The 14464-nt window shown below is 60.5% G+C and overlaps 1 protein-coding gene across 2 annotated transcripts; it reads left to right on the plus strand.

Moving 5' to 3' along the window:
• The first annotated feature begins 5824 nt into the window (after positions 1 to 5824).
• Positions 5825 to 13527, plus strand: OPRD1 (opioid receptor delta 1). 2 transcript variants are annotated; one of them, XM_086480560.1, is made up of 3 exons: positions 5825 to 6030; positions 11951 to 12300; positions 12995 to 13527. In XM_086480560.1, exons 1-3 carry the CDS (start codon positions 6014 to 6016, stop codon positions 13525 to 13527), a joined length of 900 nt encoding a protein of 299 aa, XP_086336686.1. In that variant the 5' UTR covers positions 5825 to 6013. The 2 variants fall into 2 exon arrangements, with proteins under 2 accessions (XP_086336686.1, XP_086336687.1); XM_086480561.1 differs by having other exon boundaries at positions 5984 to 6015.
• Positions 13528 to 14464: the final 937 nt, after the last annotated feature.

The raw sequence follows: 14464 nt of genomic DNA on the forward strand, positions 1-14464 counted from the left end.
ACAGCCTCCCTGCACACAATGCCGAGGAAATAACGCTGCAAAAAAAAAAACCAACCCACAACCCTCCCTCTCGCCATTCAGCCACGCATAATGGCGAGGCAGAGAAGAATCTCATCTAATTTTAACTCCCCTGACGGATGGGCTTTGTTCTTTCCCAGCAGCTGCCCCGCAAGGTATGAAAACACTCAGATCTGTTGACGTGGGAAAACAAAACACACAAATCAGCCCATTTTCCTCTTCAAGGCCAATCTATCTGGAGCTGTCAGCGGAGGGAGGGGAAGCGACGAGCCCCAGGGAGCCAGGGGGGCAGCCTGGACCCGCAGCTCGGTGGGTACCAGTGCGGCTGGGCTGATGCTCGTGGAACATCTGGTCCTTTTGTTCCCTTTCTTGCAAGCCCCAGAACATCTCAGACCTACAGAAAACAGGGCAACGTTTTCTGCTGCAGTTCCCCAAGGTGTGATTCTGCACATGCCCCAGGTCATTCTCCTAAACAAGGGGAGCTGGGCGCAACCAGAGCCCCCCCCCCAAGGTGGTTCACCAGAAGCTGGGCTCCATCTAGGTGCCTCCGCTGCACTGACCGCTTGGCTTTCTCATAGGTGTGATGAGAGAGACAGAAAACCTCCAAGCACATCCATCCATCCTGCCTGGAGGGGCTGAGGGAGGATGGGGTGAATCAGGCCCTGAAGAAGGACAAAGGCAGCTCAGGGGGAGCTCAGTTCTGTAGGGAGGGATGGATGGATGGACGGACTGGCTCCTGCTTGGGTCACACACACAGGACCGCTCCCACCACCGCATCACCTGGTCCCTGCCTCTTGCTGAGGCTGGGGCTGGTCCCAGCACCCAGCACCCATCCCCTCCCCAGGATGCTCGAAGGGGAATCAGGATCTGCAGGGACCACGTGGACAGGGCACCCCGCCAGCCCTCCCGCAGCACCCACCGGGGTCAAAACCCAACCCTGTTCTTTCTGCTCGTGGTTTTAGGGGTGCTGCAGCACCTGCCTGGCTTTCCAGCCTCGCAGGTGCCTAGATCCCACCTCCCACTTCCCACCTTGGACCTGCAAAACCCCAGCGGCTCAGCCTCGAGCCGTGCCAGCGAGGCTCCTCTTGCAGCAGCAGGAGCTATCGTCGCCGGCTTGGCTCTGCCCAGGTTGCTGTCTGCCTCGCTTAGCCCAGCTGCCTCCTCGCCTGATGATCCCCCCTCCCACCTCCTCTTACGCATCCTCCTATTTTTAGGCTTCGCCCGCAGACCCCGCGAGGGGTTCGCGACCCCAAGGGCAGAGACGGCTTCGCCGAGCAGAAGGGAAAGGAGCTGGTGGGCTCGACAGGAGCGTGGCGTCCCCCGTACCACGTTCCTTCCTTCCCCGCAGGAAGGTTTGCGTTTGCTACCGAGAGCGAAGCCGTACAAATGAAGTCCCTCTCTTGGTAGGGTGCAGATGAAACACTCAAGGAACTTTCCAAGCAGCCTCTGGTTTTGACTTCTGGTGCTGTGGATTTCTTGAGGGGTTGATTCATTTGCTGCCACAACAGGGGTCGTTTCGGCTCCTCTCGAGCACCCGGGGATGCGGTGCTCCGTTGGCAGAGTCCCACAAAACGCTTTTGTCAAGGGCAAGTGGAAAAGCAGGCAAAGGGATGGAGAAAAAAAGGTGCTCGCGCACGTGGTGTGTCCCTGCCCGCAGGCGCCATCCCACACCAGTTCACACCAGCGTGTTAGGAAAGGTCACAGACAACAATGGGGCCAGGATGCAACACCCACGGTGGCATTTCAGCTGGTCCCCATCCCCGCAGGATCGATCGCAGATGCTAAGCTCCGGGTCTGAGCGGTATTTGCTTTGAAAGCAAAACCCTGCACAAATAAAGACCCTGCTGGCGTAGCGTCGGGAGGTGAGAAAGCGGCTCCCGAACCCCAACACAAGCGGGGAAAGCCCGTGCGTCCAGCACCTGGGGCTGCTCCTCTTGCCAAAAGCAACCCTCAGCCCAACCGAAAGCCATTGCACCCGGCTGCCCCAGCACCGCTGCTTCTCATTTTGGGCAAAAATCCAGTGAAAATGGAAGGCAAGCACCGGGGAGGGGGAATAAACATCACAGCTTCCCCTCTATGCATCACAGCCCTGAATTGCCACTGGCAGGACTCAGGCTGGCTGCCAAAGTGGAAATTACATCCACATAAAAAAATATTGATATCTATATTTCTATTTTTGTGTGTTTATATTACAGAGCTGCCCCTGGCGACCTGGGTCCCCAGCTCACACCTCGGCCCCGCGGCCGTCGGCACAAGGCACAGCCATCCCAGCACTGCCAGAGCCCCGGTGCAAGGCTGTACCCCGCAAGACCAAGACAAGGTGAGCAGCACGGATGGAGGCTCAGTGTCCCCCTGAGTTCCCGAAAATCTTTGGGGAGAAATCGTCTCCCCGCCATTTCCTCCTCCATTAACCTCCAGAGATTCCCATGGATTTTGACTGGAGTCCTGCCAGCGCAGATTCACGGCTCCTGCGTGCTATTTTTATGGCCGTTTTAATTAAAACCAATAAATTCCAGAGGGGAAGAGGGTCTTCCCATGGTGAAATACACTTTGTCGAGTTTGCAGCCTCTGAGTAAATCAAAATGCCGCCGTTGCAGCCGTGGCTGTAAATCCTCCCCGGATGGATCCCAGCTCGCCGGGCAGATGAGCATCATGAATTTTCCTCCTCAACAGCCTCAGCATCGGTCTCACCACCTCGGTTTGATTTACCTCGTCTTCTGCACAGGGGCTGTTTGGAGAAGGTGGGAGAGGCAGCGTGTCCCCCGTTATCCAGGGTGTGGAGGAGAAAAGAGGAGCTAAGGCGATGCCACGGAGAGCTTCCTAAGAGGAACGATCCCCCTAGGAGAGCAGGACTCAAGCCAAGATAAAGCAGCACCGATAAAACTCGGGGTGCAGAGAGGAGCCCCGGCTGCCCGGACACCCTCGCCCCTGGCTGGGGACTGACCAGCACCAGCGGTGGTGGTCGGGGCTCGCAGGAGCCATCGCTCCCCTTCACCCACTGCGTGCACATTCCTCGAGCTCCCTGCGCCGCAATGGGGGGATGCTCTCCCCCGCAACGTGAATTCCCTGCCTCAGTTTCCCCAATTTTGGAAACTACATTGATGGCAGTAGCCCGGCTCGGCAGGAGGAGCAGCAACAACCGAACGCGGGCGGATGAACAGCAAAGCTTTTTAAAGATTTTTCCATTTGTTTTATGTATCCGCTGGGTTTATTTTTAACATTCCAGCTGAAAAAAAAAAAAAAAGAAAGAAAAAAAGAGAAAAGAATAAACGCCGGAGCTGAGCCGAGAGGACGTGTTTGCTGGAACCTGCCAGGATGATTAGTCCTTTGCAGATAACCCCTCAGAAAAGGGTCAGTGTGGGGTCTCCGGCCGTGCCGGGAGCCAAGCGAAGGGATGAGCCCTCTCGCGAAGAGCTCCTCAGCCACACTAAAAGCTGTTTTGCACTCCCCGACCCGACGTTTCCCTCCCGCCGGGAGCGATCAGTAGCTGGACTGCGTCAGAGCTGTGCACAGCGGAGACTCACCACCTTGCTCTGGGCCTGGGAGGCTGTTTTCACCCCGGGAAGGTGTTTAAGCCCCGTGTCCCGGAGGACACGTGTGTGCGGGACGTAGCCCTCTGCCTCGCCTGGGCTTTCCGAGCCTTCCTTGTAAGAACACCCCAGGGATGGAAACACCCTCCAGGCAGAGAGGCTGATGCATCCCGTGAGGATGCAAAGTGCAGGACCCAAGGCAGGTATTGCACGTTAAAAGCCATCCCTGTGCTCCCAGTTCCTGCCCGTACCCATGCTACCAACCCTCTGGGACAAAGCTGGGACTGCTGCCACCAAAACCCTCGCTCCGTGGCGGCAGAAACCCGCCGTATGTCGTTGCTGCCTCCTCGGTCAGCAGCCCAGGAGCTGTTTACCATCTGAACCATCGGATGAATGAAAAGCTATTAATTCCCTCCGAGGCGTTTTTATGAATCTCTTGATGAAATATCTGGATGCTTCGACACTGCAGGAGTTTTATGCTGGCAGAGTGCTACGCAGCCTGAAATCCCCATCTCCAGGGTTAAGCCAGCTTGCTGGCCTTTCCTCTGTGTCCTGTGTCCCCTGCCCCGTCGCTCCTGAGCCAAAAGCACCCTAAATTGCAGCAAACTGTCCTGCCTGGTTGAGCCAGCTCTGTCCCAGGGCACAGGGCAATGGATGAATCCATCCCCAAAGTGAAGAGGTGACAGAGGCACCCCAAAAACGGGTCCCCACAGCTGGATCTCCAGGAAAAATAAAGCTCCTGCTTGGCAGACCCTGAAAGGGGGGGAGACCTGCAGGGGAGGGGGGGGCTCTGCCCTGAGGAGGGTGAGAGTGACCCTCAGCATCCCACAAGCCCAGCTCTGCCAAGCAGATGATACTGATGGGCTCCAGTATTTGCACGCCCACCTTGCGGTATCCCTCCTAACCCCCCCCAGCATCCCTCCTAAGGCCCCCAACATCCCTCCTAACCCCCCACCAACTTCCCTCCTAAGGCCCTCCCAGCACTGCTCCCCCTCTTTGGCAACCCCCCAAAAACATCTTACCCCACAGCAAACCCCCAGATCCCTGCATGCCACCAAATCTTCCCCCCCAGCACCCCTCCAAAGCCCCCCACTGACAGCCTCCCTCCAGTTCCCTCCCCCAAGCCCCCACCCCACAGCATCCCTCCTGAATCCCTCTGCAACATTGCCCCAAATCTCTTCAGCATCCCCCAAATCCATCCAGCACCCCCCAACCCCACAACATATGGGGGGGAGAGAAGGAGGGGGAGAAAAGGCACAGAGCGGGGGGGGAGGGGGGGGGGATCGGAGAGACCCCAACTTTGCTTTGGGAGCAAGGGAGCTCTTTACCACCCCTCGCTTCTTCCAGACAAAGAAAACCCAGAACAGCCATAGTGCCGAGGCACATCGCACCCCCCCCCCCCCCAAACCCAGCCCCCCCCCCGGGATGCTTGGGGCCCCCACAGCCCTCGCTGCCTCCGGGGGATGGCGGCGGGCAGGGGTGGGGGGCAGGCGGGGACCGAGGGGTGGGGGGAACAAACAGGGACTGTGGCGGGGAAGGCGGGCAGGGATGGGGGGGTGCAGGTAGAGACCTGGAGGGTGGGAAGGGAGGCAGGAATGGGGGGGGGGGGGGGGGGGCGGTCAGGCAGAGGCTGGGAAGGCAGGGAGCAGGAGGGGAGGCAGGCGGGGGGGTGGCGGGGGGAGAGAAGGAAAGGCGGGGGGGACACAAGTAGGGACCTGGGGGGAGGGAGAAAGGCAGGAGGGGACGGAGGGATGGGGGGAGGCAGGCAGGGTTGGGGTGGGGGGGGGACAGATAGGGAGCAGGAGGGGAGGGGAGCAGGCAGGGAGCGGGGGGTGCGGGCAGGGAGCGGGGGGTGCGGGCAGGGAGCGGGGGGTGCGGGCAGGGACGGGAGGGGGTGCGGGCAGGGACGGGAGGGGGTGCGGGCAGGGAGCGGGGGGGGCGGGCAGGGAGCGGGGGGTGCGGGCAGGGAGCGGAGGGTGCGGGCAGGGACGGGAGGGGGTGCGGGCAGGGAGCGGGGGGTGCGGGCAGGTAGCTGCTGCGCGGAGAGCAGGCAGGCGGGGGTGGGGGGGGGGGGCAGGCGGGCAGGCAGGGCCGCCCCCGGCCCCACGTGGCTGCGGGGACACGCCGGGTTTATAAAGCGTCCCCGGTCGCCGGGCGGGTGCGGGAGGCGGCGGCGGCGGCGGCGCTGGCCGGGAGCGGGGCTCGAACCGGCGGCGCTCGGATGCGCCCGGCAGCCACGGCGGGGCCGCGGCCGCCCGCGGGCCATGGAGCTGCCCACGGAGCTGCCCACGGTTGCCGGTACCACCTGGGGCAACGGCACGGCCTGGGCCCCCCTACCCGGCCAAGGGGCCAACGACACGGGCCCGCAGAGGGGCAAGAACGCCACCTCCATCCTCATCGCCATCGTCATCACCGCGCTCTACTCCGTGGTGTGCGTGGTGGGGCTGCTGGGCAACGTCCTGGTCATGTACGGCATCGTCAGGTGAGAGCGGGGCGCCCCGGTGGCCCCCCACACCGGCCTGGGCACGGGGAGGGGGCGGGAAGGGCGAGCGAGGGGGTGCGGGGAGGGCTGGGGGGGGCAGAGGGGAGCGTGCACTGGGGTGAGTGTGCGCCTCGGGTGAGCGTGCGTCAAGGGCGAGATGGCAGCCGGAGCCAGGGTGCCTCGGGGATGAGTGTGCACCACGTGCGAGACGCGAGACGGCAGCAGGAGCGAGCGTGCACCGGGTCTGGGTGTGCACCGTGTGTGAGGAGCAGGAGCGAGTGTGTGCCGGGACTGAGTGTGTCCCATGTGCAAGACAGCTGCAGGAGTGAGTGTGTCCCAGGACTGAGCATGTCCTGTGTGCAAGACAGCTGCAGGAGTGAGAGTGCCCTAGGACTGAGCGTGTCGCATGTGCAAGACAGCAGCAAGAGGGAGCGTGCCCTAGGACTGAGTGTGTCCCATGTACAAGACAGCTGCAGGAGCGAGCGTGCCCCAGGACTGGGTGTGCACCATATGTGAGCAGCAGAAGCAAGTGTGCACCGAGGGTGAGACATCAGCAGGAGCGAGCGTGCCCCAGGACTGAGCGTGTCCCATGTGCAAGACAGCCGCAGGAGCGAGCGTGCCCCAGGACCGAGCGTGTGCTGTGTGTGAGACAGCAGCAGGAGCGAGGGTGGGTGTGCACCGGCTGCTTGTGAGCAGGTAGCACCGAGACGGGTGTACCCGACGTGCGTGTGAACAGCAGGTGTGCAAGCACACACGTCCGCGGGGGGTGTCCGGCTGCTGTGCGAGAGGAAAAAGCAAAGACGCGTGTGCACGGAGCAGCACGGGGGGAGGGTGCGCAGGAGCCGGCGTTTGGGAGCGGGGGGACAAGCCGGGGGGGCGCCCCCCGACCCCAGCAGCCGCCTGTTCCTCGCCCCTGCGTGGGGAAGAAGAGCCGCAGGGCCGGTCACCCTGCGGGTGGCATCCAAACGCCACTGCTAAACGCTGTCCTGTTCGCAGGGAGGTTCCCAAGCCCCCCCGCCCCCCACCCACCACCTGGGGGAGAGGGGCTGGTGGGCTCCCACTGCCTCCCACCCCACTCCATCCCATCCCTGGGACCAGGGATGCCCAGAGCGTGAATTACCCACCCCAGCCCATTCTCAGCTCCGCCGCCAGCCCCTGGTCGTGCCGTCGGCACCTCCCGCCGCTGCCTGACTCTGCTTTTCTCTAACAAAGAGCGAGAGCCCGCATCGCCCAGCCCCAGCTCCCACCACGGCTGAGCTGGCCCCCGGCTCCCCCCAAACACGAGGTACCAGCTCCAGCCACCCAGAGACCCCTCTCATGTCCTGGGGGAGCCTGAACCCCACTTTGGCTCCATCCAGCACGACAGTGGGAAAGCAGCTGCCGGGGCAGGACCTTGACTGGCAGAGGCACCTTTGGTGAGGCTTTCCCTGGGCAGGGGGGGGGGGTCTGCGGGGTCTCTGCACCCCAGGACAAGCAACAGGACCCCAATGCCCCCCTCTTTTCAGTAAACAGGGCACAGTGCTTCCCAGGGGTGCAAAATTTCCTGCCCATCCGAACAGCCCCTTCAGCCGAGAAGCTGGTCGATGCTGCGTGGGTAGGACGCGTTGGGGTGGCCGTGGCTGCTGTTCATACGGGACAATAAAGCCAAGCCTTGCAGGCTACGGGACCACCGCTGGCAAGCGGGGGCTGGCAGAGCCCTCCCTGGCCCCCCAGACCCCGCCGTGCTCACCGTCACACCGCTGCCGGCGGCGGCACGGAGACTTCACCACCGCCAGCCTGGCAGGAGGGAGCAGAGGTCTCACTGGGCACCTGGGCTTCACAGCATCCCCTTCCCACACCAGAGGGGACTTCTCCTGCAGGGGGAGGGCAGGATTTGTGGGATTAATCCCAATTCCCATCACCCCAGGGGTTGCTGTAAACCCAGCTGGGGCCAAAACCCCAGGGCCAAACCAGAGCTTGTGGCTGGATTTAGTCAAAACCTCCCCCCCCACCACCCCATTTTTAACCATTTCCACCGCCACCCCAGCACTTGCAGTCCACAGCGATCGTTAGGAGAGGTAGCACAGCCCGGCGCTGCCTGTGCATGAAATAAATGCGGTGACTCACTGTGGGGAAGGAAACCAGCCTGAAACGTGCCCGTGAGCCATGCTAGGCTGCCCATCACCCTTGTGCCTGGCTCCCCGCAGTTTTGGGTAGCTCTGCTGTGTATTTTTAACCCCCTTGAGAGGGTGGTTCGGTGGGTGGTGGGGTGAGAAGCGTCACTCGCTGGCCCTACCCAACACCGGACGGGATTTTTTCATCAACTCAAAGCAGCTTTAAAAAAAATCAGCCCTAGACTGAAAAAGCAAATTAAGGTAATTGTTGCAGAGGCACACGCCACGTACGATGTCACGGTGAAGGATGAGTGTTATTAGACCCTCTCCAGCTGGTTCTGCTCTGTGAGGAGAGGGAAGGCATTTTAAAGAGAAAGCTTTAATGTGCAAACAGCATCCTCTCCATCTAACTCACTAAGTAGCCTGATGTTACTCGTGCTTTAGGAAGCCTGACTACAGCTTCCACAGAGCCCATCGCCGTGGTGTCGAGCCCCCCGTTTTCCGACCCGCCAGCTGATGCTGGCCTCAAACACATCTCCAAGGAAGGAATAAACGCCGTCCTCCGAGCCCCTGGGACAGGAGGTGCTGCGGACCCACCCATGTGCCCTACGTGGCCGAGCCCACCTGGGTTTGCTCCATGTCGGCAGGGTTTAGGCCAGGACCAGGTTAAGCTCCACCGGGGAAACCCGTGTCCGTGCAGGATAAGGCTGTGAAATGGGAATCGTCTCGGGTCCAGACCTCCCTGCTGGGGAGATGCTGGGCATTGTGGCCCTGGGTCACCTCCCAGTGTCACCTCCCAATGTCACCTCCCGCTTCCCTTGGGGCCCGGGCAGGATGCCCGAGCAGCCCGTGAGCACGGCTGGAGCACACCCTGCAGGGCTCGGGGACCTCGGGGTCCCCGGGGCTGCAGCGCTGAGGATACCGCAGAGCCTGTGCGTGCCGGGGAGCAGGTACAGGCAGAACCCTGCTCCCCAGCCCCCAGCTGAGCTCCCCGAAGGGGCACGCAGCACCCCAAAGCACTCCTCACCCAGAACAGCCCAGACCCAGCTGCTCAGCCGGGGCAGGGCGGGGGGGAGCTGAGCCTCCCCAGCACCCTCCGACAGCTCCGCTGCCTGCGACCGGCACCGCAATTACCGCCGCATTGTCGGGCGCTTTTAAAAATACCCCTGGAAGCAATTTGCAGCTGCGAGCTCAGGCTTGCGAGTGCCCACGTCCCCGCAGAGCCCATCAACCCCCCGCCAGCTCCCGCGCCGGCGGCGAGGGCACCGCTTTGCTGGGCGCAGGGTTTGTTAAGCCGGGCTCTTTCGGGCGCTGGCTTTTAGCAGCTCCCGAGGAGTTTTGCGAGGGGTTTCTTTCCCTCGTTTATGTTTCCAAGAGGTTGGGAGAGCTCAGGGGTCCTTCCCTGGGAGTCCAGATGCTGGCATCGCTGCTGGAAGGCAGAGCCACCCCGTGTCCCCTCTGTCCCCTCCAGCCTCGTCTTTCCATCAACACCTTCCAGATCGTTTCGTTCGAGTGTGTGACTTCCCAATCAAGGCACTCGCTTAATTGCGATGGGTTTGGCAGCCCGGGGAGTTCCATCAGCACTGGGTTCGCTCTGCTGTGGGCAATAAACCTCTTTCCTGGAGCAGCAGCAGCTCTGAGGGGTCACCAGGATGGACCCCCCACCGCAAGCGGTGGGTTCAACCCTCAGCCCAATCCAAGTGGGGGCTGAATCCTGCTCCAAAGCCCCAGCTCTGGGGGCTAAATTGTCCTCCCCGTCATCCCAGTCATCCCCATTGCTGTTTTGTCCTCACCAGCACAGCCCCATCGTGCCTGGGGAGGCGGCTACGGCCCCGGCCCCCCCGGCCCTACCACCCCCGGCACATCTGGCAGGGGGCTGGGGAAGCGCTTACCCAGCACAGCCGCGCGTGCCTGCCAGAGCATGCCGTGAATAACTGATTTTTTTTTCCCTCACTTTACTCAAAAAGCAGAGATCAAAGAAATACGAGGCTACCTGAAACGACTATTTTTTTAACGGAGGTGACGCAAAGCCTGACAATAACACAAATTCTCAGCTTTTTGTTTAACCTGGAACGAAACTTTTCTAAGAGGGGCATTTGCAAAAGAGCTCGGAAAATAACGCTAAAGAGAACTGCAAAGGACTTTGAGGGAAAGACATTTTTTATGCCATATTTAAAATAATAATAAAAAAAGTTCAGCTGAAAGATTTCCACCCGCAGGCCAAGGGCTGCCATTCGCAGGCAAGGTGAATGAGAAGGCAACGCTGCTGGAGCTGGGTGCTGGTCCGAGCTGCTGTTTTCTCCTAGAGAGAAATGGGTTTTGCAGCCTACACCTCCCAGTTCTACCGACAGCGTATCCCAGTGGGTCTCTGTCCCCACTGGCCCGCTCTCCTGACCCTGCTGAGATGCAGAAAAGGATAAAGGGAAGGGAACTGATACCCCCATCGAGCCCAGGGACCTCTTTCCTACACCAACCCGCTCTCCTGGTCTCCAGCCAGGGCAGCAGAGCGACAACCATCTGAGAGGGGACCTACTCAGTCCCCTCACCCCAATTTGGGCCGTACCCCGTCACACGATGGGTTCTTCTGAGCTGTGCCCATGATCTTTTCATCCGGCAGCCAAGGGGTCGCCTCCTCACCGTGCACCAGGGCCGAATTCTGTCGAGGGCTGCACCCCACCCCAGGGATGCTACAGGCAGGTTTAGCCATGCGTGGAGATGCTTGTGTTCAAACCGACACTTTCGTTAATTAATTAGGGTGCATCTAAACGAGCTCGGGGCTGCGGAGGATGCTCTGAGCTGGAAGGGAGTGCAAGGGAAGGGTTTGAGCTGCTGGCGTAGCCCTGACCTCAGCCTAGCAAACAACCCGGGGGGGGGTCTGCCGCAGAGCCCCGACCCTGACGTGTTGCCCTTCGGGGACCCCCAAGAACAGGGACGAGCAACCAACCACACGATTCAAAGCATCACCTTAAGCAACACCTGCAGGGCTGGATGCTCTGAGGACACGCACCCATCCCTGCCAGCCCCGGCACCCCCCAAAACGATGCCTCGCCCCTGAGTTTGGGCACTCAGGACCGGGCATGGCTCTTACCGTGATGTGACGAGGGCCAGAGCCAGCACGCCAGCCACGGGTGGCTGCAGCCCTCGCCGAACGTCCCCAGGGCAAGCGGCACCGTGCCCCTGAGCTGTGGCCGAGGCAGCCAGGCTTCCCCAAAGGCTCTGGAGCTCCAGCCTGGCTAATTGGGCTGCTTCCAGATGGCCTGTTTCCGGGGGTAATCGATCCCATTTCTGCAAGTAAACTCAACAGGGAAGCAAGTTAGATAATCACGATTTACTGGGTGGAAAATCAGATAGAGGAGGTTTTGGGAGGTAAAGGACATTGTGCAACCGATTCAGGGAAATGGAGTAAATCGATTTCATTGGAGAAGTGACTCCTCTGAAAAGTTCAGATGTCTTTTGAATAAAGACATCATGGGGTAACTGCTTTGGCAGGGCCCAAGCTGTGTTCTGCAGGTGCTTGATAAGGCCCCAGCACAGCACGTGCGAGTGCAACCCCGTGCTCAGGCATCAGGACACACTAAAACCACGCAAGTACCTTCTCAATGTGCTCCCTGGTCCATCTGGAAAGGTGCTGAGCACACCAGTGCTGCGGAAAGGCTCGTCTCAAACATGTACCTTTGCTCACCAAGGGTGATGGCACCTTGCAAGCAGCCAGGGAAAGCCAGGCTGTGCCCCCTCCTCATCATACTGAGTGTGCACACACACACACACACGGGCATGGTAAGCCAGCCCTGACCACCTGTAACGGCTCCCTTCTCTGCCACCCCCAGGTACACCAAGATGAAGACCGCCACCAACATCTACATCTTCAACCTGGCCCTGGCAGATGCACTGGCCACCAGCACGCTGCCCTTCCAGAGCGCCAAGTACCTGATGGAGACCTGGCCCTTCGGGGAGCTGCTCTGCAAAGTCGTGCTCTCCATTGACTACTACAACATGTTCACCAGCATCTTCACCCTCACCATGATGAGCGTGGACCGCTACGTCGCCGTGTGCCACCCGGTCAAGGCCCTGGACTTCCGCACGCCGGCCAAGGCCAAGGTCATCAATGTCTGCATCTGGGTGCTCTCCTCCCTCATCGGGGTGCCCATCATGGCCATGGCGGTGACCAAGTCAAAAGGCAAGTGGCTTCTGGGGAAAGGTCCCTTCCTGTCCCATCTGTCCATCCCGGGGGTGATCTGGCAAACCCAAGCCGCCTGGTCCTGTAGCAGGTTTGAGCTCAGTGATGGGCAGCCCTCCATGGGATGGTAAGCATGCCCTACCATGGAAAAATCTTCATGGTGTTATTTTCCACCTTGGCTGCAGACGTTGGAAACCGTCCCAGAAATTGTCCTTCCTCTTCTCCACCTCCAGTCCAACCAGTGTCTTTTGCTCCTGGGGTGCGAATCAGGTGGTACCCCCAGTGGTATCGCAAGGTCCCCCAGCTGGCCCATACTAAGATCCACAGCTCCCATGTGAGGACCCCAGCCCTTGGCTGCTAGGAAAAGCTCAGGGCACCTTGAGGAAGTGGACAGGTTTTAGTGGAAGGTGACATGGGGACATGTCCACCACGGGGTCTGGGAGGAGACAGCATGGGGATGGCCCGGAAGGCTCTGCAGGGAAGATGTCCCTGGGTCACTGCACCTACCACACTCCCTCGGCACCCTGTGAGCGGGGAGCTGGTGGCACAAAGCTCCTGAGGAGTCTCTGCAGAGAGCTGGCAGCTGGACGTGCATCTCCTTGCGTTGGTTAACAAGCATGGACGTGCCCAGCCCCGACCGAGCAGAAAGCAGACACTCCACCAGCTCCCTCTTTGATTATCCTCTCTCCCACAGACGGGATGGTGCTGTGCACGCTCCAGTTTCCCGATCCTCCCATCTACTGGGACACCGTGACCAAGATCTGCGTCTTCATCTTCGCCTTCATGGTCCCCATCTTGGTCATCACCATCTGCTACGGGCTGATGATCCTTCGCCTGAAGAGCGTCCGCCTCCTCTCGGGCTCCAAGGAGAAAGACCGCAACCTGCGGCGCATCACGCGCATGGTGCTGGTGGTGGTGGCAGCCTTCATCATCTGCTGGACGCCCATCCACATCTTCGTCATCGTCTGGACGCTGGTGGACATAGATAAGAAGAACCCCTACGTGGTGGCCAGCCTGCATTTCTGCATCGCCCTGGGTTACACCAACAGCAGCCTCAACCCTGTCCTTTACGCTTTCCTGGATGAAAATTTCAAGAGGTGTTTCCGAGAGTTCTGCCTGCCTTTCCGAGCCCGCGTGGACCAGAACAGCTTCTCCCGTGCCAGAAACACCACGCGGGAGCGCGTCTCCACCTGCACCCCTACCGAAGCCCGCAACAAGCCCGCATGACTAGACGCGGGCAGCCTCCAGCGGGGCTGCCAGGGCCACGGAGGAGGGGACGACCTGCGCTCAGAAGTCACCCAGGTCACCACCACGGAGCTCTAGCAGAGCGGTGGCCTGGGTGCTGCTCGATAACGCCGCTGGGTTTATGGTCAGACGGACAGAAAGCGACTGCAGAGACTTTTTTCATCCTGGAGAACCAGGGTTGGGGGAGTCAGGACTCACCAAGCAATGTAGGGAGAGGACCAACACAAGAGGTCATCCTGAGCAGAGCTGCTCCACTGCTGCTCCCACCACGGCTGGGGACAGCCGGCAGCCCCATACACCCAACAGGGGCTGTCGCCTGCCAACACACGGCTATCGGCAAAGCCTAAGCCCCCTGGGCCACCGCAGTTGCCGTGACCACGTGCTTCTCCTCCTGCGTGGGCCAAGCTGGCACCACGGCCCATGGCATGAGGGGAAACGCTTCCTTGGCAGAAGCAGGCTGTGCCGGGGGGGGGGGGTGATGCCACATCATGGGGCCTCACTCCATCCCCCTCTGAGCTGTGTCCAAAAAACGGCCAGAGATGGGCAGAGAAAACGATGCCGCTTCAGAGACGCTGTTCTCAAAGAGCTCCAGATCCACAGTAAAAATTTCACTGGAGTCCTTCAAACCAGGCCTGCCCCTGGAGGACATCTTTCTCCTGTTGCTGTGTTATTTAGAGACCTCCGAGTGCAGCCAGGGCAGCCCTAGACACGGATGCGATGCTGGGAATACGGATACGGCCAGGGGATGGAGCAGGGCACGTCCCCAGCTCACCCTGTATCCACGTGAAGATCCAAATCCCCCTGGCCCAGCATCCCTCAGGGTGCCAGGGAACTGCTCCTCGCCCATCTGCCTCCAAAGACATTAAGCCCAAGAAAGAACTTCTTCAGGGAGCAACTTGGGAGGACTTGAGGAATTTCT

The sequence above is a fragment of the Leptosomus discolor genome, chromosome Z, assembly GCF_034619465.1.
Source record: "Leptosomus discolor isolate bLepDis1 chromosome Z, bLepDis1.hap2, whole genome shotgun sequence".
Classification (NCBI taxonomy): Eukaryota; Metazoa; Chordata; class Aves; order Leptosomiformes; family Leptosomidae; genus Leptosomus; species Leptosomus discolor.